The sequence below is a fragment of the Cricetulus griseus genome, chromosome 6 (assembly GCF_003668045.3).
Source record: "Cricetulus griseus strain 17A/GY chromosome 6, alternate assembly CriGri-PICRH-1.0, whole genome shotgun sequence".
NCBI classification, from domain to species: Eukaryota; Metazoa; Chordata; class Mammalia; order Rodentia; family Cricetidae; genus Cricetulus; species Cricetulus griseus.
This window is the reverse complement of record NC_048599.1, coordinates 88,282,878-88,308,214: the sequence shown is the minus strand read 5'-3', so window position 1 is coordinate 88,308,214 and position 25,337 is coordinate 88,282,878. Positions and strand designations below refer to the sequence as shown.

At 36.2% G+C, this 25,337-nt stretch overlaps 2 protein-coding genes across 2 annotated transcripts; both read right to left on the bottom strand.

The window, feature by feature from the left end:
- Positions 1-9,436: 9,436 nt before the first annotated feature.
- LOC100773899 (olfactory receptor 5D13) lies at positions 9,437-13,666 on the bottom strand. The gene is made up of 2 exons (XM_027420925.1): positions 13,629-13,666; positions 9,437-10,409 (listed from the first exon to the last, which is right to left on the bottom strand). Exons 1-2 carry the CDS (start codon positions 13,664-13,666, stop codon positions 9,437-9,439), a joined length of 1,011 nt encoding a protein of 336 aa, XP_027276726.1.
- Positions 13,667-18,326: 4,660 nt separating this feature from the next.
- On the bottom strand, positions 18,327-21,768 carry LOC100773615 (olfactory receptor 5D13-like). The gene is made up of 2 exons (XM_035447063.1): positions 21,740-21,768; positions 18,327-19,260 (listed from the first exon to the last, which is right to left on the bottom strand). Exons 1-2 carry the CDS (start codon positions 21,766-21,768, stop codon positions 18,327-18,329), a joined length of 963 nt encoding a protein of 320 aa, XP_035302954.1.
- Between the last annotated feature and the right edge of the window lie 3,569 nt (positions 21,769-25,337).

Sequence of the window (25,337 nt, the reverse complement as noted above, 5' to 3'; positions counted from 1 at the left end):
ATATATATATATATATATATATATATATATATATATATATATATTCTGCTAAGAACCAAGTTTAATTTCCCTCATGACATTTCTTGTGATGGCCGTGATAATTTTGGCTCCTAAAATTCTTCCTATCCCTCTTCTACAGGATGCTCTGAGCTATGTTTAATCTCTCATGAAATAACTGTCAACTAAAGATGGAGAAATAGCTGAATCATTGAAGTCTGAGCTCACAACAATAGGAAGCCTCTGCTTCTTTAGTTTAGGTAAATTTTTTCTATGATTTTGTTAAAAATATTCTGGGATTTTGAGCTTTGATACTTCTCCTTCCTCAATTCCTATTAATTTTAGATTGAGTAGTAATAGGGTTCACATTCCCTTGATGTTTTGTGTCAGTAAATTTTTAGATTTAACATTTTTTGAGTTGTATATCCATTTATTCTACCACATCTTCAATGTCTAAGATTCTCTCTTCCATCTCTGATAATCTGTCAGTTTTTATTGTCTTTGTTGATGCTGCTTAAATTGTTAAATTTTTCATTTCTAAAATTCCCCCAGTTTCTTCCTAGATTCCTGTTTCATCTCTGTATTTTCAGAGAGCAAGATGGCTGTATTTTACCCAGTTTACTACCATTCTGAGCGGTTTTGTACATAGGGATGCTATTGGTGTTCAAGTTTGGCTTTCTGGTGCAGAAGGCCTGTGGTTGATCAGGAGGTGCCTTCTAGAGATAAAGGCTGAGAGTAGCAATGTGTGAGGGGACGAAGTTTGGGGTGTGATGGTCTGTGGGATTCACAGGAGACAAGCTCATTTTTAAGAATTTTCATATACCTTCTTGAAGATGCAAAAGATGGCAAGCAACTAACCAAGAGCACAATTTTACCTAATATGCACTTGAAATTATATAATTTCTTATTAATAAAAATGTATGAAACATAAACCCGACAATCATCATTGATGACATTCTTGGGCTACAAATATCATTAGAAGAGGTATGTTTTAGGGTGCAATTGGAGGTAGACATGATGTATACTTCATTGTATACATGTGTGAAATCTCAATTATAAGGAAAATTTAAATAAGACATGTAATTATTGATTACTGGTTAATGGAGATATCTTCTGTACATATGTTTCTTCTATTGGTTGATGAATAGAACACTGTGACCAACAAGGCAGCAAGATAGGTGGATGTAGGTGATGATGAGAATTTTGGAAGTTGTAGGCAAGATGTAGTTGTGATGTATCAGGAAAATGAGTTGCAGGTCTGGCATTTTCTGGTAAACCAAAACCATGTGGAAATACATATATTAGTAGTTATGGGATAGTAATTAGCACAGAGGTAGTCAATAAGAAACTCTAGTCTTAAAACAGCAGCCCACAGACTGGGAAAAGATATTCACCAACCCCACATCTGACATAGGGCTGATATCCAAAATATACAAAGAACTCAAGAAGCGAGTCTCCAAAACACCAAACAATCCAGTTAAAAACAAATCTGAGATATCATCTTACTCCTTTTAGAATGGTTAAAATAAAAAACACCAATGATTGTTTATGCTAGAGAAGATGTGGAGAAATGGGAACACTCCTCAAATGCTGGTGGGAGTGCCAACTTGTACAGCCACTTTGGAAATCAGTATGGCAACTCTTCAGGAAAATGGGAATCAGTCTACCACAAGATCCAGCAATTCCACTCTTAGGCATATACCCAAAAGAAGCACATTCATACAACAAGGACATCTATTCAATGATGTTCATACAGCACTATTTGTAATAGCTAGAACCTGGAAGCAACCTAGATGCCCCTCACCTGAAGAGTGGATAGAGAAAATGTGGTATACTTACACAATGGAGTAATACTCAGAAGAAAAAAAATGAAATCTTGAAATTTGCAGGAAAATGGATGGAATTAGAAGAAAACATTCTGAGCGAGGTAACCAAATCACAAAAAGACAAAAGTACTCACTCATATGTGGATTTTAGAAATAGAGCAAAGGATTACCAGCCTAAAATCTACACTGCCAGAGATGCTAGTTAACAAGGAGGACCCTAAGAGAGACACACATGGTCCCCTGTAGAAGGGGAAAGGAACAAGATCTCCTGAGCAAATTGGAAGCAAGGGAGGAGCGGAGAGGGAGCTAGGAGAATGAGAAGGGAAGAATAGAAGGGGTGACAAGGACATGAGGAAGCAGAAAGGTTGAGTCAGGGGAAGAATAGAAGAAAACAAGAAAGGAGAAACCATAATAGAGGGAGACATTTTTGGTTTACAGAGAAATTAGGCACTAGGGATATGTCTGGAGATCTACAAAGATGACACCAACTAACAATCTAAACAACAGAGGAGTGGCTACCTTGAATGCCCGCCCCTGATAATGAGATTGATGACTGTCTTATATGCTGTCCTTTAGCCTTCATCCAGCAGCTTGTGGAAGTATAAGCAGACACCCAGAGCTAATCACTGAACTGAGCTGGAATCCAGTTACAGAGAAGAATCAGTGATGAGCAAAGGGGTCCAGAACAGGCTAGTGAAACCCACAGAAACAGCTAACCTGAACAACAGGGAGCTCTTGGTCCCTAGACTGATAGCTGGGATACCAGCATGGGACTGATCCAGACTCCAAGAACATGGGTTTCAGTGAGGAGACCTCAGAAATCTATGGGACCTACTGTAATAGTTCAGTACATATCCCTAGCACAGGTGTGGACTTTGGGAGCCCAATCCACATATAGGGATACTTCCTGAGTCAAGACACATGGGGGTTGGCCTAGGCCCTATCCCAAAGATATGATAGACTCTGAAGACCCCTTATGGAGGGCCTCACTCTCCCTGGGGAGCAAAAAGAATATGTGATAGGTAGGGTATTAGTTGGGGAGGAGTGGTAGGGGAGGAGGAGAGGGAGTGGGAACTGGGATTGACATGTAAAAACATCTTGTTTCTAATTCAAATAAAAAGAAAAGAATGAAAGCCAGGCGTTGGTGGCAGGCACCTTTAATCCCAGCACTCGGGAGGCAGAGACAGGCGGATCTTTGTGAGTTCAAGGCCAGCCTGGTCTCCAGAGTGAGTGCCAGGATAGGCTCCAAAGTTATACAGAGAAACCCTGTCTCAAAAAACCAAAAAAAAAAAAAAAAGAAAAAGATGAAAAAAAAAGAAACCCTAGACTTTGGCCAGCAGAATTATAATTAATATGTCTCTGAGTGTTCATTTGGGGCTGACACAGCTGTGGGACCAGGTTGGCAGGAAGAATCACCCATAACAGCATATGACATGAAATCAAATCTAATTTTCCAAAACCTTCAACAAACACAATTAAAACTTTATTTAAAAGAAAGCTATCAAACGACTTCAATCATAAATCAAAACAGACAAGGGATTTGTGTTGTGAAATTTGTGTTTAACATCACATGTCTTTAGGGTGAAGATATTTTATGATTCAGCAGACCCTGAGTTTAATCTAAAAGCATATAGAAAAATTATAATTGCCATTGATTTCATTTATTTTAAAGTAAAATGTATATAATTATTTAGTATATAGCTGTTGTCTATAGTTGAAAGGATATGCCTGGGAAATAAGTGAAAGCCCAATTATGTTGAAAAAAGGAGGGAATCAATTTGATTGAAAAAGTAAGTAGAGAAGTATTGGGATGTTAATATGATCAAACAATGTTATCTGCATGCTCAAAATCGCATAATATACCCATAACTATGTGAAATATATGCTATAAAAACATTAACAATAACTAATTTAATTTAAAAAAAATAATTAGAAAATGTTACTAATATTAAGTAGTAACATACATTCCTCATTTTCATATTAAATCTGAATATCTACAATCTTGTTTTATATTTCCAAACATTCCCTCAAATTAATATATTTTATTGAAACTTTAAAGAAACAAACATTTTTATTTTTGTTGTTGGGAAATTTCAGTCTATCTACACACTGAAATTTGGCATTTAAATTCCTCACTCTCATCACCTACCCATCTCCCACTGCTCCAGCGTGCTATTTGATGGCGTTATGAAACACCAATATAAAACCAAGATTCCATAGAAATGGGTTTATTTGGCCTCTACTTCTATTTCTCAGTCCATCACTAAAGGAAGTCAAGATACTAACTCAGGCACAAATTTGGAGGCAAACACTGAAGCAGAGGCCAAAGAGAAATGTTGCTTACTGGAACACTTAACCCGCTCTCTTATACAAACAATACCACATGACAAGGTGTGGCCTTACCCACAGTGGAATGGGCTACCATACATCAATCAATAACCAAAAGTGATCTTGGCAAATCTGCAGGAAATCATTCTTCAAGTGATGTTCCCTCATCCAATGTGATTCTTTATGTGTCAACTTGACAAAAGCCAAAGTGTATACCCACTAAAAATATTTTCTTAACAAACTCCTATTTTGTTGACTTTTTTTTACTCACTGAGCTAAATTACAGATCTTTGTATGAGCAAGAAGGAACAATTATTTAGTGGATCATGTGCACCTTACTGGTTACACTGCTGAAGAAGATGACATACCTCACCTTAGTAACCATTAACTGCCTATGGTCCTTCAGTAAGGGGTGGGTTTCATGAAACTTTCACTCATGCATACTGAAAGAGTCAAGGTTCAAATCTAGTGCTGGTCTTGTGCAAATAAGCACAGATGCAGAATATTCATAAGTCCAAATACTAAATCATATCCAGAAGGTGTGGGTTCATAGGATTCCACCAAAACCTCTCACTCTTAAATTCCATCTGATTCTTCTTCCAAAATGTTCCTAGAGCCTTGGGAAGGATGGTGTTCCATTTAGTGATGAGCAGTCCACAGTCACATTATCTACATTTAGACCAACAGTTTCTGCAATGATTGTTGCACACTAAAAAAACTCTTTACTTATAAAGTCTGAGAGCTGAACTAATCTACAGATATAAAGATAGGTATTCAAAGGGATTGTGTCATCATATCTCTTTGACCAAAATAGCATTACTAAAATCTTCTTTGTGGATTACAACCTCACCAACCATAGGTTGGTGACAATGTACACAGTATTAACCATACGTTTCCTTCTGTATTGCAGGACTTAAATTCAAGTAAAGCATGCTTGGTTCACCCTGCAAGTGCCCTGTCCCTGTTGAACTAGTGAACATCTTGTGAAGAAAGTCATTGGTTTACCTCATATGGTCCACAGGTGTGTAGGATTCTGATGACTTTTCTTCCTGTCAGCATTTGAAAACCAGCCACCACTACGGAAAGTGCCAAGTAACAGGCAGCTTTATTTCTCACTGTCCTACAGCTCACATATCTGGTACCATTATCTTTATCAATAGCATTCCAAGATTTGCTTCTTGTCAAAATCAATATGCTGTCTTATAAATAATTAGGGGTTCCTGTGTGATCCTACCTGATCACAAACTCATGTACAGGCAACCCACATTTAATTCTGAGATTCTCATTTAATAATTATTGACTCCTGGAAATCATGTTATCTAGTTGCTATGGACCTCAGAATTATGCAGTGAGAGTTCAGTGTATACTTCAGGGGTCAATGTGTCAGAAATTGCTTATCTCTTGAAGGACATACCTCATTTAGAAAGGTGATAAGGATATTGTCACCAGAGATTAATATCTCAATCTGCAAAATGGTAAGGAATATTGCCTTCTCTCTGTGTTAAACTGTCCCCAATGCAGATTCTTGTGTGAAGAGCTCTTTCCCTCACACTACAGCTTGGGAATTTTTCCCAGAGCACTACAGTATATTAATCTTTGATTTGGCACATTTGCTCCAATGCATTGCTATATTGGATGATTGCCCCAGAATTCTTACATAAAAGTAATCACAATCAATACTCTTGCTCTCTCAAACATGTTTTTATATAAACTTAGAAGTCTACCCCTCTGCAATTATCTTCCTTGGCAGACAGTTGATCCGTCCAGGAAAAGAGACCTTAATTGAGACATATGCAGATGCTGAAGGATAAGAATTGCAGCATGTCTGAAGTTGTTGAGCCATACATCTCAGAGAGATAGGGAACAACAGTGTCCAGGATTCACTTGACCAGCAGATAAGGAAGTGCTGTCCCAAGTTAACTCTGCATTAACCTTTAGCTTATTTATCTAGTCACATTTAGGAATAAAATATATATATATATATATATTAATAACTTAGTCTCTCTCTCCCTTAATTAACCTTCTATCCCTTTAGGAAGTTCCCAGAAACAACTAGAAAAGAATATCCTGAGTAAGATAACCCAAAATTAGAAAAACAAATATAGTATGTACTCATTTATAAGTGTATACCAGACATAAAGCAAAAGAGAACCAGGCTACAATCCACAACCTCAGAGATGCTAGAACCCTCTTCCAGAAACAGAAGGAAGCAGATGCAGAAATCCACAACTAGCCTTTGGGTACATATTATACATTTATGAGATTATCAGTGAAGAAAAAGTTTAAAGAAAAATGGATTTTTTTAATATTAGAAAGTTGTCAATTTTAATGATATTCTGCCCACTCTTCTCAGTTGCTTATCAGAACTCTTCAGTACTACAAGTTGTGGATAATATTCTTATTTTATCCAAGCTACATGATTTAATTTAGTACAAAATGATAACTCACAAAAATATAGCAGGGAATGTAAGTATGCTTTTAGAATCCATCTTGTTATTGTGATTCTGCATCCAACAAGACCGGTAGCCACATGCTAAAGGAAGTTAGTTCTAAAACTGAAGAATTCTTGATCAAAGGGAGGGCCCCATTATTAAGTCCAAGCATTTCAAAAGACAAAATATACTCTAGCAATCTCACTGCTTATTTACTACTGCTTTGTTATTATTATTACATAGTCCATTTTAGTGCCTAAACAATGCATGTGAGTTTGATATAGACACACATTGTTTGTTATATTCTACTGGGGTAGAAATGATCTACAATTACCTAAATACTTGTTATGAAGTATATAAATAAAAATCTAATAAGCAATTACAGATGTAAAGCTACATTGAAATATTTGCAAACACATTATATGCACATTTATAAAATATGTGTTTATTAGCATCTACTTAGACAAATATAAATTATACTATGAAATGTAATTTACCTGTGCTAGATTCCAAACTGTATAAGAAGGAATGAAAGTGGATGTGGTATGGATGTTTTAATCCAGAAGCTGTGAGGCAAAACAACAAGTGGGAAATCAGGGCTAGAAGTGAGCTCTGTATCATGATACTCTACCCTCAAACAGGAAAAGAAAAGAGAATGATGGGAATTATATTTTTATGTTAAAAAATTTCCAATAAAAAATTGTCAATGCAGAGTTAAATATAAAATTTTATCAATGGTCAATATTTCCTGTTTAACAGATCTTGGTATCAAACTTCAAATACATTTTCTTCTTGCACTTATACAAATCATCTCTAAATTCTCACAAATTTTGAAATGTAAAATGTACTAAAAATCCTATGAAGACCTTATACTTAAACCTTTTTGGGAAAATAAATGCCTGAAATATTTTATTTGAATAGATTTGAGTATCAATTTCTAGTAATATTTATAAGTTATGAGTTAACAATAACAAATATTGGAATGAGCTGTCAGTGGAATGACTTATAAAAGGAAAATAAGACATAAGACTGTTTACTTTTCAGAGAGAAAACCAGTATTCTAAAGTGCTATGTACCAGACCATAAAATTACACAGTGAGAGTTTAGGACATACTTCAGGGGTCGACCCACCAGAGACGCATATCTCATGGACAATGACTTCATTTGGCAAGGCTATGAGGAATGTTGCCACTGAAGATTCACATGAGATGGAAATACCTTACTTAGCAGGTTAATAAGGAATATTGCTTTCTGAACATGCTAGCTATCCTCAGAGCAGACTTCTTGTGTGAAGAGCTCTTTCCCTCACATTACAGCTTGAGTATTTTTCCCACAGTACTATGGTGTGTTAATTGTTTACCGGGCACATATATCAGTGGATTCTCTGGAAGATGATGTTCCATTTATCTATATAATTCTGATATATAGAATAAATTTTGAGACGGTGCTTCCTAACTAGATCTATTTGTCCCACAAGGACTGTGGACTCTTACCAGTCTGCCTTGTTCTTTCTCAAACTATTGCCCACAATTTGCTTACTTTCATCTCAGAGCAAGTTCAAACCAGAGTAAAAGCCTTTTGTAAAAATAAAACTTTACAGTTTGCACAAGGTCAGAGTCACAGATGACTACCAAGGTTACTAAGAAAAGCATGCCTATTCTTTGCTTGCAAGTCTGTTAACTATAATCTGATGTCTCAAAGCACCTCAGTGTACCCTCTGCCTTCTGGCCACATTCTCACTTCTGTAACCTGGATCATTTATGTTGCCATAGCAATGGCTCAGCTTTTATCACTTAGCTTGGCAATGTGCTTTCTGACCAATGAAAATCTAACTCTGTGTCTATTATCTTTTGCTTCAAGCCTTTAGAAGGAGAGAAATTTGAAGAGAGAGGAGAATAGAGAGGGAGAAACCAGAGAAATTAGCAGATATGTAAAAGGATGAGAATGTAGGAAAAATAAGTATATAGGAAAATGAAAAAGAAGAATGAATCAAACAGAGAATTAGAGTTGAAAAGAAAGAACAACAAACAGCACATGAATAACAAGAATATCTTGTGAGAAGATTCTTTTTCTATAGTCTTCAGATTTTACTTCCTTCACTTATTGTAGCATCACTTTTTGAACCCTGAGCAAAAGCTTTTATGGTACGCCCTAAAATAAATATACTTGCTCAGGGAATACACTTTATGATGAAAAGTGAGAGCTTAATAGCTTCCCAACTGCATCATTCACATTATTGTTTCAATTGAGATGGTATTCAAAACAAGAAAATCAGAGGAAATGTTGGTAATTATATTTTTGTGTTTGCTGCAATAATTTCCAATGCAAACATATTTCATGCATAGTTAAATTACAAAAATCATAGTCAGCATTTCCTATTTAGTAGTTCTTGGGAACAAACTTTGTCTTGATGTAATTATACAAATCATTTTAAAATCCACACAAATTTTGAAACTAAAAAGTATCTCAAAGCTAAAGAGTAGTGGCACACGCCTTTAATCCTAGCACCCAGGAGGAAGAGGCAGGTGGGTCTCTGTGTGTTTGATGCCAAGCTGGTCTATAAAAGCAAAGTTCAGGACAGACAGGGCTGTTACACACAGAAACCCTGTCTTGAAAAACCGAAAATACACACTGAAAACCCTACTCAGCACTTATACATAATTATTTTCATAAAAATAAATGTATGGAATTCTATTTTAAATAGTATGGGTATCAGTCTACAATAATATTTACAGTTTACAATTTATTATATTAAATGTGAGTCTGAGTTGACATGAGATGCACTATGAGAAGAAAATAAGAAATGTCTGCTTGTTGATTAGAAAGAAAACTTACTTGCTCAGGAACCACATTTTATGATGACGAATGGGAGCTCATTAGCTTCCTAACTGCATCTTTCACATCCTTGTTCCTGAGGCTGTATATCAGTGGGTTCAGCATGGGAATGATGACTGTGTAGAAGACAGAGGCCACCTTGACCAGAAGCCAGGAACTTTTGGTAGTGGGAACACAGTAGAGACAGATGATAATGCTATGGAAAATGGTGATGGTTGTGAGATGGGAGGCACAGGTAGAGAAGACTTTGTAGCGTCCTCCAGTGGTAGGCATTTTCATGACAGTGATGACAATGAAAAAATAAGAAGTGAGGATGATCATCAGACTGCTTAGTTCATTGAAAGTAGCAAAGATGAAAATGACTTTCTGGCTAATGTAGGGGTCAGAGCAGGATACAGCAACAATGGCATCATGCTCACACACGAAGTTATTTATGAACTTGGTCCCACAGAAGAACAAGGTCAACATAAAATGTATGAATACAAAGGAACAGGTTATACCCCAGGAGTACGATGCAGCTACTAGTGACCAGCAGAGCTTTGGAGACATAGCCACTGTGTAGAGGAGAGGGTTGCACACTGCCACAAACCTGTCATAGGCCATCACTGCCAACATGAATGTCTCTGTCACCACAAATATGCATGCAAAGAAGAACTGCGTGACACAGCCTGTGAAGGAGATCCTTCTGTCTTCCACAATCAAGTTTTCTAAGAGTTTGGGAGTCACAACAGTGGAGTAACAGAAATCCACAAAGGACAGGTGACTAAGAAAAAAGTACATGGGGGTGTGGAGCTTGGGGTTGAGCCTGATGATGGCAATCATGCCCAGGTTCCCCAGCACAGTGACTGTGTATATGGTCAGGAAGAGGAGGAACAGAGGTACTTGGAGGTCTGGGTATTCTGAGAAGCCCACAAGGATAAAGGTCACCTCAGATGTCTTGTTTTTAGGAATGCTATGGAGAAAAGTGAAATGCAATTTCTCAAGTTCGGAACTAATATTTGTAATTTAGACCAATAAAAAGAAGCATAATAAACTGTTCCATGGGTACTATGGAATATGACTAAAATATAAACAAGTTTCTCTTTAATTATTTCAACATTTTATTTTACAACACATACCCAATGATTTTTTTTCAGTTAAATATATTGCAAAGATGACTAAGGCAGTAATAAAGAATTCCAAGAATTCCTTATCAAGCTATATTTTATGAAAAATTGCCATTACTATCAGAGACAGCTGCATTCCTGAGAAATGTCCATCTAACAACTAAACCATCTAAATTTGAAAGCAGAAAATAGTTCTTTTGACAGTAAATCAACATTACAATTATCTGCAGCTTAGTTACTATTGTGCCTCCCACATTAATTCATAGCTTAAAATACAAATATGACTGTTGTTCTCTTGCAATTCAATACAAAAGCTTGTAAAAGCTGAAGGATCACAAGTGTATGTCTAGCCTAGGCCACATGAATACCATGTTTCATAAAATATGAATAACATAGAAACGTCAATGTTAGTTTTTTTCATAATATTATCACTTGTATTTACCTTATTTTTCTCTATTTATTTGCCCTTTCAATATATTTTGAATATCAAATAACATAATTTCAAAATACAGTATGTAACAGTTCTCTGGTAATGTTTAATAGATTTTTATTTATGCTGAATAAATTTGAATTTTAAAGGTTTATTCTTAGATTAATAATATTCATTGTAATGTGATCAGAGAAAAATGTATGCTAGGGTTGTTGTGAAGAAATTGTTAAAAGCAATAATGAATTAGGAGACTCAAAGCTCCTCAGGATGCTGAGGATAATGGACTTGTGAGTTCTGAGCTCTGAATGTGTTATTGAGATAGCACAAGATGCAAAGATCAGGAAACACTATGGAACAGGGAGCAGAAAGACTTTCGGAGCCAAAAGATAAGTGTTAGGAGTGTAAATTCAATCTTTTTGGCAAGGCACATCTATGAAAAGCATAGCTACAGTTATTTGTGGTGACCCTGTACAAACTGAAGCTGTCAATTACCCTGGGTCAGAAAAAGGTTCATAGGGTTCAACTCATTGCAGAATTATAAACAAGTGTTGGATTGATGGATAAGAATAATAATTGGCTTCAGTTTGGTAGCAAAATAACAAACCCATCATGCCCCAATGAATAGTTGCAAAAACATTGTCATACAGAATGCCTTAAAATCAGAAGGGCAGAAAACAAAATAAATTAAAAAAAACATGTATTAGGGACAGGATCTTGTACAAAGCGGTGTAATAGAGATAAGAAAGGAAGTATCATTGAAGTAAACAGAGTTCACTGAACATTTATGATTTTGTCAGTAAAAAATAGTTTATGTGACATTTTGAGAGTAATTTACATGGTCATGCTAGGCTAGCATTATTTACTTTATGGATTCCAAAAGTTTTAGGAACAAGACATGAAATATACATTGTTATGACTTCTTGAACCCACTAAACTCTACACATCCAATCTACTATTGCAGATACATTCTGGTCAAACCCTGAAATATTTAGCAACTTGATATAATGTGTATATGAATCTGAAGAATTTTATTTTTCTCTTTTTTTCTCAATATTATCATGCATTATTGAATCACTTTCTGTGATAGGTATTACCCAGTATAATCATTTCTTCTACATATAGTCAAGAAAAGATGTTGCTGTTTCTCCATTATTAAAAATTATTCACTTTTGATTTCTTTTACTTTTCTTAGAACAGATCTTATGTAGCCCTGTATGGCCTTCAAATAGCTATGTAGCCACAGCGTGCTGTAAACTTACAATTTAATTAAGGATGGATTCATAATCTTGATCTTCCAGCCTCCACACTCTAAGTGTTGAGAGTACCAGCCCCTGCTACCATTCTATCCTTTAAATCTTCTGTTTTAAGAGTATTTATTGTCCATGTCACTTACCTGTGGAGAGTTATGATAAATTGGATTTTATTATTTCTTTCTAATATGTTTTTCCTGGATTGATTAAACAGAAAATATATACTAGAAAAAGAAGAAAGAAACATTCAAGAGTACTATGGATGCTTTCGTAGGAAAGGAAGTTGGACTTAAGGTTGTTGGGATCCACAAATCCGATTTTCCCTTGTAATGAATACTAAGGTCCTTCATTCAATTGAGATAACAAAACAGAATCAACTCACCCAAATACAAAGGGCCCCGAGTGATGCATTTACTTAAGAATTCTTTGCTAAGATTAATGAGCTTCAAAAATCTTATTTACTAGTTAATAATTAGAAACAGCCCTGGAAGAATTTGTGTCAGAAATATATTTTAATGAGTGTTTAAAATGAAGTTTAGCCACTCTCTCAGACAAATTGAAATATTCCAGACAAAACATTGCATCTAAAAATTAAATACTGGTTCCAAACATTGGTACAAATGTATGTCATCATGGCCTTGGGAATCAGGACATTAGGGGATTGTCAGTGGAAAAGTTCCTGGGAGGCTACAATTTGAACTAACATCTGTAACAATGTCCCATGGGATCGTATGTTACATGTCTAAAGCCCTGGGGCATTCGTACTATCAACTGTACTTTCTAATCATAATGAATATGTAGTGACTTTAATGGATACAAAATGCAGAAAAACAAAAAGAGCAAGTAACAGCAGTTCAGCAAATAACGTATGTATATATATATATATATATATATATATATATATATATATATATACACACATATACATATATATATACATTACACACATATATATGTATGTAGTGCATCATACATGTAACAATAATCATATATTATAAAAGTATATATAATATATGATATATATAATACCTTTATATAAATAAGATTTATATATTACTAAAAGTATTATATGTATGCAATATATATGTAGCACTATATATATATATATAGTATTATATGTTAATGAACACATATTTACACATATATATCCTATCTCCCTTAGCTGTCCTGGACATGTGCTCTTTGTTGACTGAATGTTTTTATCTTGCCCACTCCCACAGCTGTTTGGTCACAAATAAACACACAGAAGCTGATATTAATTGTGAACTGTTTGGCCTTTGTCTCAGGCTTCTTATTGGCTAGCACTCTCTTAATTGTTAATCTGTTTCTCTTAATCTGTGTATCTCCACATGGTCTTGACTTACCAGTTATGCCCAAAACTATTGCTTTCTCAGCAGCTAAATGGCATCTGCCTAGAGACTCACTTTCTTTGTTCCTCTTTCCTGAATTCTCCTAATCTCATTGCCCCACCTATCGTTTCTGCCTGGCTATACCCTGCCTGTCCATTGGCCAAAACAGCTTTATTCACCAACCAATAAGAGAAACATATATTCAAACATACAGAAGGAGATCCCCCATCATTTCCTCTTTTCTGTCGAAATAAAAAGGAAGGTTTTCACTTTAACATAGTAAAATTATATATAACAAAACAGTTATGAAGCAAGAACTACATTTAATAATATTTAGCCCATTTACATTTGGAAAAATTTAAAGAAAATATTTTATCATTTACCTTTGTATGCATAAAGTTTTATATGCAACTTATCTTTTATCATAACTAAGAAAAATAATACCCATAACTCTCCGTCCTCAACTCCATCAAAGACCCCAGAAGAATAATATATAAACTCTAGAACTGACAGAGACATCTTAATGCCTGGACAGTCATCCAAAGTTTCTTTGTAATGTTGGGGCATCCCTTTTCAGTCTGAAGAATGTCTGACAGACTTTGATGACGAAGGAAACATGAAGAATCATCTGTCCCTTGGAAAGCTCAGCAGTCACTTTTCTTTGTAACATGCTTGTCCAGTTTGAACAGCATGCTGTCAAGCAGTCCAGGCAAGAGTAGTTTCTTGTCCAAATGGATATCCCTGACACATTTTAGACAAACTCCATAAACGAGTTTTTTTGATGCAATTATTCCTTTCTGGCATAATTGGTGTTGCCAGGATCAGTTGTGTTTCATTGTCGTGAAAAACTTTACTAAGCCATTTTAAATGCTATATTCTGTGGGTCTTTGAAAGCTTTTGAAGAATATCCATTTGAAATATATCTCTGTATATCTAGAAAACCTAACTAACTATAAGTTTTGACTACCACAGGTGACTATAATCTGTATTTAATTATACACTATATTTTTAAATGACCTTTATAAACATGACACCTAAACAAAAATAGAGTAAAATATATAGCAAAATTGACCTTAAATTTGTATCAATAAACCAAAATCCATATTAATGCAAGTATTCATTTCTATGTCAAATTTTCGTTTCTTTGGAAAGATAGTGACTATGATCACTACCCATTTATTTATTTATTTATTTTTGGTTTTTCGAGACAGGTTTCTGTATAGCTTTGGAGCCTATCCTGGCACTTGCTCTAGAGACCAGGCTGGCCTCGAACTCGTAGAGATCTGCCTGCCTCTGCCTCCCGAGTTCTGGGATTAAAGGCGTGTGCCACCAACGCCCGGCAATCATTAACCATTTATAACCAACCCCATTTAAATGAAAACAAACATTTATAAACAACATTTGGGAAATTGTGTGTAGTGCTTTCCAAACTGCTTCCAAATTGCTGTTTGGTGGCACTGTCAATCCCATGGAGATCATGAGAAAACCCAAAAAGATGTCCAAATCCCGGCTGTAGCTGTCTGTGAGGCACTAGGCCACTGCTTCAGGAGGTCTTGTTTGATCAAGCCATAATAGTCTGGAAAGTATCCACAGCTTGTCATCTTCTGTGTAAATAAAAACAGAATCTCTTTACCAAAGGTACATGTGCTTAGACTTAAAATTTGAAGTTAAGGCATTTAAAAAATATATAGGTTGGAGTAATCCAGCAGCATTTATAATCAAATGTCTTTTAGCAGCTGTTGCTCCTTCTTCATCAATAAACTCAAAGATAACACAATAACATACAGTATCCAGGCTCTCTGTGTACTTTCCATCTTTATGTGACCTTTTAATTACTCTATATCTTTTCTTTTTTATTTTATGATTGTTTTTTGCAACAGGGTTTCTCTGTGTATCTTTGGCTCTCCTGCAAACTCACTCTGTAGACCAAGTTTTCCTTGAAGTCACAGAGATCTTCATGCCTCTGCCCACCAAGTGCTGGGATTAAAGGCATGTGCTACCACACCCAGTTACTCCTTTTCTTTTTAAGGACTTTCTCTATCATTTTCTTTTCTCTACAAAACCTACATATATTTTTAAACAGATTTTATACCATTTACAGGGCGTTTTCCTCTGAATCTCTCTTTACAGTATATCTCTCTTTTTTTTTTTCTGACCACATGAGTCTTTGTTCTGCTAAAAAGCATGATTGGCCCCACTCTATTCCTTGGCTTTCTGACAGTCTAGCTACATGGTGGAGGTGCTAGTGGAAGCCATGCTTATTGCCATAACTCTTCATAGTTTCTCGGTCCATGCTACCACCAAGAGGCATGCTATTGGCTGTTAATACACTCCACATAATACACTCAGTAGCAGGACCTCTTAAGAAAGCTGTGTGTTTTTTGCCGCTAATACTTGGTCAGGAAGCCTCCTTATAGGACATGAGCTTCTGCTTGCCTCTAGCAAGCAGAGCCCACCTGAGAAAATGCTACTACCAAGAATCTGTACTCAATTATGTTCTTTTGTGTTTAGAATCCCTGAGACTCTTAATCTCAGGGTCATGAGTTCATGTCCCATGTGGGGCACCTCATATAGAGTGAAGGTTTCTATCTTGCCCAATCCCACAGCTGTTTAGTCCCAAATAAACACACAGAGGCTTATACTACTTATAAACTGTTTGGCCTTTAGCTCAGGCTTCTTATTGGCTAAATCTCTCTTAATTATTAACCTGTTAATCTGTATATCTTTACATGGTCTTGGCTTAGTGGTGATGTCTGAGCCTCTTGCTTTCTCAACACCTACACAGCATCTCCTTAGAGACTCACTTTCTGCTCTACTTTTTCAAGAATTCTTCTAGTCTTATAGCCCCACCTATACTTCCTTCCTGGTCACATCCTGCCTGTCCATTGGCCAAAACAGCTTTATTCATCAACCAGTAAGAGAAACATGTATTCACAGCATACAGAAGGACATCCCCATGACTCTTTGACTTCTCCTGGGATTATTTTACTGAATTCTCTCACTGATATGTACATAATATTAAGACCCATTAAATCAAATGTTAGTAACATTGATCATGTTCTTTTTAAATTTTTTTGTTTATTTTATGTGTACTAGTGTTTTGTCTGTATGTTTGCCTGTGAACAATATGTATGCTGGCCGCCAAGGAGATCAGATGGGAGCTAGATATGCCTGGGAAGAGATTTTACAAGTGACTGTGAGCTGTCATGTGGGGCCTGGGAATTTAATTTGGGTCCTCAGCAAGAGTTAAGAGTGTTCTTAACCACTGAGCCATCTCTACAACCTTCTTCCCACTCTTTTATGCATGTATATTTGTGTTTGAGGGTGAGTTCTAATGCCCTCATAGTCCATGGCATCTTATTCCAGAATTCTAGATACTGACAGACAATACTACATCTTTGGAAGTGTAGGATATGCAATTAATCACTGAGCCACCTTTCTTTCCATATACCCTCATTTTACATATCATCATAAACTATATTCTGATGGATATGTTTGATATATATATATATGTATGTATATATATACATATATATATATAGGCATTATTGAAAGTGAATAGATATAGAACCCTATCACATAACTTGCACTACAATAATCCCAATAATTTTATACATATTAAATTATATCATAAACATTTGGATACATGGTTGAAGTTTAAATGACAAAATAATTTTAAATTCCTAACAAACTATATATCCACTTTTATAAAATGTTTGAATTTGATATTTAATTGTATTTCAGTCTGGATTATTCCTCTCTTAGATCCAGAGGTTAATGAACTTTAAACTATTATCTTCACTATCTAGTAACTAGATAAATGTACAGATAAAAGCCACAATGACATAATGTCTCACTACAGTAAATACATATATAACAATAATTAACCAACATTAAAGAAGTTGTGTAGATTTATATAACTGAAAAATAATATCTTGCCAGCTTTCATTAAAGTATCAACATTTCTAAGGGAATCACATAGACTAGTAGTAAAAACATATTCATCTGTTGTGATTCAAATACAAATTTCAATAAATAGCTACAGATGCACAAAGACATTGCAATAAATGACATTGCAGCTTTGTGAATATTTTCAATGCTATTTTTGATATGTTTATCAACTCCTGGCTTCAAGACTACATGTAAGAACCAACACACACACACACACACACACACACACATACACACACACACACACACACCTAATGAAAAATAAAACAAAAATCTGTTTAAAAGAAACTCAATGTATAATACCAAATAAATTTTAAATCTAATAATTCTAAATATTGTAAGTTTTATTTATAATATTTATATTCTGTAATTGTGTTGAGCAAAATGTCCAGTGTAAGCATAGCTTGTAAAGAATTATGTTAGATTTTCCATCATTTTCATTACTGGTTATTGAATAGCTCTAAATATTTATGTTTAAATTATCATATAGGTTTCCTTGATAAGTCACTTCAGATCATCTGAAAAGGCTGATATTTTCAATATACAGCTTGAATTAAATACTTTCTGGACAGCATTATGTTAAAGTATATAAACATGGAAGCATACAAGAAATAATAGTTCTTAAAATATCTGAATAAAATAGTTAGCAAAATGGCCTAAATATCATTGTTTAAAAATATTTACAGCTTGGAGGTTGCTGTAATGTATTTTTTTGTATTGATAACAGGATGATTTATAGAAGGAAACTGAACATAAAGATTATTGTCTTTTTTAACAGACCACGGAATTAAATTAAAAACCACATCTTTCTAAAAGCACATTTTACAATGACAAATGAGAGCTCATTAGCTTCCTAACTGCATCTTTCACATCCTTGTTCCTGAGGCTGTATATCAGTGGGTTCAGCATGGGAATGATGACTGTGTAGAAGACAGAGGCCACCTTGACCAGAAGCCAGGAACTTTTGGTAGTGGGAACACAGTAGAGAAAGAGGATGGTGCCATGAAAAATGCTGATAGCAGTGAGATGGGAGGCACAGGTGGAGAAGACTTTGTAGCGCCCTCCAGCAGCAGGCATTTTCATGACAGTGATGACGATGAAAATGTAAGAGGTGATAATGATCAACAGACTGCTTAGTTCATTGAAAGTAGCAAAGATGAAAATGACTTTCTGGCTAATGTAGGGGTCAGAACAGGATACAGCAACAATGGCAGCATGCTCACACACGAAGTTATTTATGAACTTGGTCCCACAGAAGAACAAGGTCAGAAGAAAGTATATGAATATAAAGGAAAGAAATACAGCCCAAGAGTATGATGCAGCTACTAGTGACCAGCAGAGCTTTGGAGACATAGCCACTGTGTAGAGGAGAGGGTTGCACACTGCCACAAACCTGTCATAGGCCATCACTGCCAACATGAATGTCTCTGTCACCACAAATATGCATGCAAAGAAGAACTGCGTGACACAGCCTGTGAAGGAGATCCTTCTGTCTTCCACAACCAAGTTTTCTAAGAGTTTGGGAGTCACAACAGTGGAGTAACAGAAATCCACAAAGGACAGGTGACTAAGAAAAAAGTACATGGGGGTGTGGAGCTTGGGGTTGAGCCTGATGATGGCAATCATGCCCAGGTTCCCCAGCACAGTGACTGTGTATATGGTCAGGAAGAGGAGGAACAGTGGTACTTGGAGGTCTGGGTATTCTGAGAAGCCCACGAGAATGAAGGTCACTGCAGAAGTCTGATTTTCAAGAATTCTATTGACAAAAAGGAAAGGTCATTTGTCAAGGTCAGAACTATTTTATGTAATAGAGAAAACTAAGAAAAATTTACTGTACACTTTGACATGTACTATATAATATTGCTGAAAATACTGTTGCTCTAATAATAATGTCTGGTTATATTACATGTATTCCATAAACCCATATTATTTTGTGATTTAACTTATTGTAAAGATAATATCTTGAAAGGAGACAGATTATTGTTAGATATATTTAAATAAAGTGATTCAATCTAAAGACAGCCTCTTTAGATGGTCCAGTCTAACCACGTCTATTAATATAAAGGGGCAAGATCCCCTAAGCAAATTGAGATCACAAAAGAGGGGGGAGGGTGCTAGGAGAATGAGAAGGGAAGAAGAGGAAGGATGCAGAGGTCATGAGGGTTGCAGAAAGGTTGAGTCAGGGGAAGAATAGAAGAAAGGATATGTAATAAGTAGGGTTTTAGTTCCAGGGGTGAGGGTGGTAGCGGAGGATAGGAGGGAGAAGGGAACTGGGATTGTCATGTAAAACTATCTTGTTTCTAATGCAAATAAAAAATAATTTAAAAAAATAAGTGGGAAATCTGTTGGAGGAAATATACATCATAAATTCCAAAAGTTTTCATGTCTTTATCGTTTAACATTATTTTAGTCTTATGGAAAATATTATATGATGTGACTCCCAGTACTTGGGAGTTAAGGCAAAAATGTCACACTTGTGAAACTAACCTAAGGTATACAGTATAATACTCTGAGCAAAAGCAAAACCTTAACTTTCTTATTATATGCTAATTTCAGCATTATATTACTCTTTCAAAATTGACTTTACAATATGAATTTTTAGTCATTGAAGCATATCATTGGAGTATATTAGCAATATATACTATGGCAGTATATAAAACATTTAAATTCTTATTGAATTTGAATTCATTGTATTGTGTGTAGAGCAAAATACAGGCTTTACCTGATGTCACATAATAGTTAAAAAGAAACAGAGAATACAAAGCTGTTCCTTTTCTCAGTTTGGTTTCGGTATATGGGAAAATCAGCCATTATAGACAGTGAGATACATTAGATATAGAAACGTATTTTAAGCCATTGAAGAAAATAGAGTATTGAATTTTAAATAGTGGTCAAAAACAATTGTCCAAACAGAGATCTAATATTCCTGGATGCTTTTAGTTACATTCCAAACAGCAGAAGGAAGGTGTTAATAATAAGAAATGAGGTTCATGATGACAAGGAGGTTATAAAATACACCATGATTAAGAGCAGATATACCTCATTGAGTTCAGCAGCCTTTAAGCCATTAGTCTTTCCTTTTATATTTAATGAATTATATAGTTCTCACAATCAGGGCCAAGCATGAATAGCTGTCAGTGGCAAACTTTGGGAACTGAATATACAAAATCTTCTTTTCCTGAAACCATGAAACTGATGGGGCACAACCTTATCTGGGAAACTAGTCAGGGAACTGTCTTCCTGTCCTCTTGTACACTTGCCTTTATCCTTTCTGTGGTCCATTTGTGCTTTTACCTTTAGTGATGTTATCCGCTAAAAACAATTCCTAGGCAACACTCATCAGTTTAAGTTCAACACATCTAGATTCTTGTCTTATTTCTCATACTCCCCTATGATTTTAAAATAGTCCATGTAACACTGTGAGGATAATTTATATCACCACTCTAACCTGATGGTGGTAATTTTATTTATTTAAATGTTTTATTAAGGAAACATAAAATCTACATTCTCCCAACTTTCAATACTATCCAGCTGAAAATTTCAATCTCAGTACCATTAATACAAATTTCTATAACCCTTTATGGATTTATCAACCTATATATTGTACATATTCATCTCAAGTGTTAACTTTCCATCGCATTCTCAATACTGTGATGCCTTACTATACCATGATCTGTATGTGGTATAGTACCTTCTCTGTATGTAGGCAAGCAATGAGGTTTTAGCTTTCAATTATAAAACCTATTTTCTATTTTTTCTTTTCACTATTTTTAATACAAAGTCTCATAAATTTCAGGCTGGCCTTAAATTCTCTTCTTAGCCAAAGCTGACTTCACATTCACAACTTAGTTGAGGGAGACTTTGAAATGTTGAGGGTAACCCTCAAATTATGATCATTTATGTACCATCTGCATGCTGGAATAAAAATCCTGAGACACCATTTATCACTCAACTAGTCTAATATTGTATGTTTTCTTCAGATAGGACTGTTACCTTCAGACAGGACCCTTACCTCCTCAGATATAGTGATAATTTAAAGATGCATTTAATAATTAACTAATATTTAAAATATTGATTTCATTAATAGAGAGCAGATATAAAATTAGAAAACTACCAGGATGTAGTATACCTTTTTCTTAGTTCTTTTGAGGGTTTTAGGGTCTATTGTTTTTTCCTGAAATGTGTCAGTCAGTATTCTCTCATTGCAACAAAACAACAGAAGAAAATCAACTCACCCAAACACATGGGCCTCTGAGTAATGCATTTATTGAAGAAGTCTTTTCTAAGAGTTGTGAAGTCCTGAAATGTTCTTGCTTAGTAATTAATACAAATATCCCTGAAAATAGTGGAGTCCACTGGATGTATCATGTGATGTTGGGCTACACTATCAGGAAAATTTACTAGACCAAACATAGCATCAAAGGATTAAATAGGGCTATCAAACTCTGCCACAAATATATATTATCAAATCATCAGGAACCTGAAAACTAAGGAGTGGCACTAAAATTTGCCAGGGAGTCTACAGCTTGAACAATTAGGAACAACATTGTCCCATGTGATATCTTGATTGTATATTACATTTCTAAAGCCCTTGGGTATTTTCGTAATCAACTTTACTAATCATAGTAAAGACCTAATGCCTCTCAAGGATATAAAATATAGAAATACACAAGAAAAGAAGCTACCTAATGATAGCTCAAAAAGATGTTATAAATTAAAGCCTAAGCAAATATGTATTATAATCTCATAATCAATTTTCCCCAAACTAAATTTTTTCTCTCTTTTTATTATTATTATTATTAATTCAAGTTAGGGAACAGGCTTGTTTCACATGTAATTCCCCTCTCCCTCTCCCTCTCCCTCCCCTTACCCTCATTCCTTCTCCCCCACCTCCAACCTACCCCCCACCCCATCCACCCACCACTCCCCAGGCAGGGTAGGGCCCCCAACCGGGGCTCCACCAAGTCCACCAAATCTTCCTGTGCTGGGCCTGGGTCCCTCCCCATGTGTTCAGAAACAGAGTGCATCCCTTCAAGTGGGATGGGCTCTCGAAGTCCCCCACATACACCAGGGCAAAAAGTCAGTCCACCTCCGGAGGCTCCCAGGAGTGCAGGGGCCTCCCCGATGGCATCCATGATCAGGGGGCTGGATTAGTCCCGTACTGGCCTCCCAAAGAGCATCTGGGGTCGATATGCTTTCCCTTTTTCAGGCCAACTGTTTATGTGGGTTTCTCCAACCTGGTACAGACTCCTTCGTTCTTCATTCCTCCCTCTCTTCAACTAGGTTCCAGAATTCAGCTCAGTGTATTTCTGTGGATGTCTGTCTCTGTTTCCATCAGCCACTGGATGAGGACTCTAGGATAGCATAAAGAGTAGTCATCACTCTCATTCTAGGGGAGGGGCTTCTAGGCCATCCTCTCCTCCACTGCCCGGACTGTCAGATTGTGTCATCCTTATAGGTCTCTGGAGATCTTTCTAGTTCCAGATCTCTTCTCGGACCTATAGTGGCTCCCTCTGATATGGTATCTCTCATCCTGCTCTCTCTCCTCTATTCTTCCCCCAACTCAATATATCTGCTCCTCCATTTCTTCTCCTCTCCTCTTCTTCTTGTGCTCTTATTGTGGCAGCACCCACTCCCCTACCCTCATGCTCTCAATTAGCTCGGGAGTTTATGCTACTTCCCATTCCTGGGGTCCATTTATCCCTTAGAGTCATTCATGATTTCTAGTTTCTTTGGGGAAGAGGATTATAGGCTGGTAATCCTTTGCTCTATGTCTAAAAATCATATATGAGTGAGTACATACCATGTTTGTCTTTTTGTGATTGGGTTACCTCACTCAGGATGGTTTCTTCTAGTTCCATCCATTTGCCTGCGAATTTCAAGATTCCATTGCATTTTTCTGCTGAGTAGTACTCCATTGTATAAATGTACCACATTTTCTCTTTCCATTCTTCAGTTGAGGGGCATCTAGGTTGCTTCCAGGTTCTGGCTATTACAAACAATGCTGCTATGAACATGGTTGAACATATGTCCTTGTTGTATGGACATGCAGTATTTGGGTATATACCTAAGAGAGGAATGGCTGGATCTTGAGGTAGACTGATTCCCATTTTTCTGAGCAACCGCCATACTGATTTCCAAAGTGGTCTTACAAGTTCACACTCCCACCAGCAATGGAGGAGTGTTCCTTCTTCTCCGCAACCTCTCCAGCATAGGTTGTCATTGGTATTTTTGATTTTAGCCATTCTGACAGGTGTGAGGTGGTATCTCAGAGTTGTTTTGAGTTGCATTTCTCTGATGGCCAAGGATTTTGAGCACTTTCTTAAGTGTCTTTCAGCCATTTCAGATTCCTCTGTTGAAAAATCTCTGTTTAGTTCTGCACCCCACTTTTTAATTTCATTGTATGGTGTTTTGGTGGCTAGCTTCTTGAGCTCCTTGTATATTTTGGAAATCAGTCCTCTGTCAGATGTGGGGCTGGTGAAGATCTTTTCCCATTCTGTGGGTGGTCGTTTTGTCTTACTGACTGTGTCCTTTGCCTTACAGAAGCTTCTCAGTTTCAGGAGGTCCCATTTATTGATTGCAGACCTCAGTGTCTGTGCTTCTGGCGTGATGTTCAGGAATCGTTCTCCTGTGCCAATTTGTTCAAGGGTTGTTCCCACTTTCTCTTCTAGAAGATTCAGTGTAGCTGGATTTATGGAGAGATCTTTAATCCATTTGCACTTAAGTTTCGTGCATGGTGACAGGTATGGATCAATATGCAATTTTCTGCATGTCCGAATCCAATTGTGCCAGCACCATTTGTTGAAGATGCTATCTTTTTTCCATTGTATGGATTTAGCACCTTTGTCAAAAATAAGCTGTTCGTAGGTGAGAGGATTAATATCTGGGTCTTCAATGCGATTCCGTTGGTCTATCTGTCTATTCTTGTGCCAATACCAAGCTGTTTTCAGAACTATGGCTCTATAGTAGAGCTTGAAGTCAGGGATGGTGATGCCTCCAGAAGATCTTTTATTGTAAAGAGTTGTTTTGGCTATCCTGGGTTTTTTATTTTTCCATATAAAGTTGAGTATTGTTCTTTCAATGTCTGTGAAAAACTGTGTTGGGATTTTGATAGGGATTGCGTTGAATCTGTAGATTGCTTTTGGTAGGATTGCCATTTTTACTATGTTAATTCTGCCTATCCAAGAGCATGGGAGATCTTTCCACTTTCTGGTATCTTCTTTAATTTCTTTCTTTAAAGTCTCAAAGTTCTTATTGTACAGGTCTTTCACTTTTTTGGTTAGTGTTACCCCAAGATATTTTATGTTGCTTGTGGATATTGTGAAAGGTGATGTTTCCATGATTTCTTTCTCATTGAGTTTATCATCTGTATACAGTAGGGCTACAGATTTTTTTGAGTTAATTTTGTATCCTGCTACCTTGCTGAAGGTGTTTATCAGCTGTATGAGTTTCCTGGTAGAGTTTTTCGGGTCACTTATGTAGACTATCCTGTCATCTGCAATTAGTGAAAGTTTAACTTCGCCCTTTCCAATTTGTATCCCTTTGATCTCCTGTTCTTGTCTTATTGCTCTAGCTAGAACTTCAAGTACAATATTGAAGAGGTATGGAGAGAGTGGACATCCTTGTCTTGTTCCTGATTTTAGAGGAAAAGCTTCGAGTTTCTCTCCATTTAGTTTGATGTTGGCTATTGGTTTGGTGTATATTGCGTTTATCATGTTTAGATATGTTCCTGTTATTCCTATTCTCTCCAAGATCTTTATCATGAAGGGATGTTGGATTTTGTCAAAGGCTTTTTCAGCATCTAGTGAGATTATCATGTGGTTTTTCTTTTTC

Bases quoted from the DNA above. Each gene is read 5' to 3' on its own strand.
- LOC100773899 (XM_027420925.1), bottom strand. From the start codon at position 13,666: ATGAGATTAGGAGAATTCAGGAAAGAGGAACAAAGAAA. The intron at 10,410-13,628 runs GTGAGTCTCTAG...TACAAATATTAG, and splicing joins AGGAAAGAGGAACAAAGAAA to TTCCGAACTTGAGAAATTGC.
- LOC100773615 (XM_035447063.1), bottom strand. From the start codon at position 21,768: ATGCATTACTCAGAGGCCCATGTGTTTGG. The intron at 19,261-21,739 runs GTGAGTTGATTT...TTTTGTCAATAG, and splicing joins TCAGAGGCCCATGTGTTTGG to AATTCTTGAAAATCAGACTT.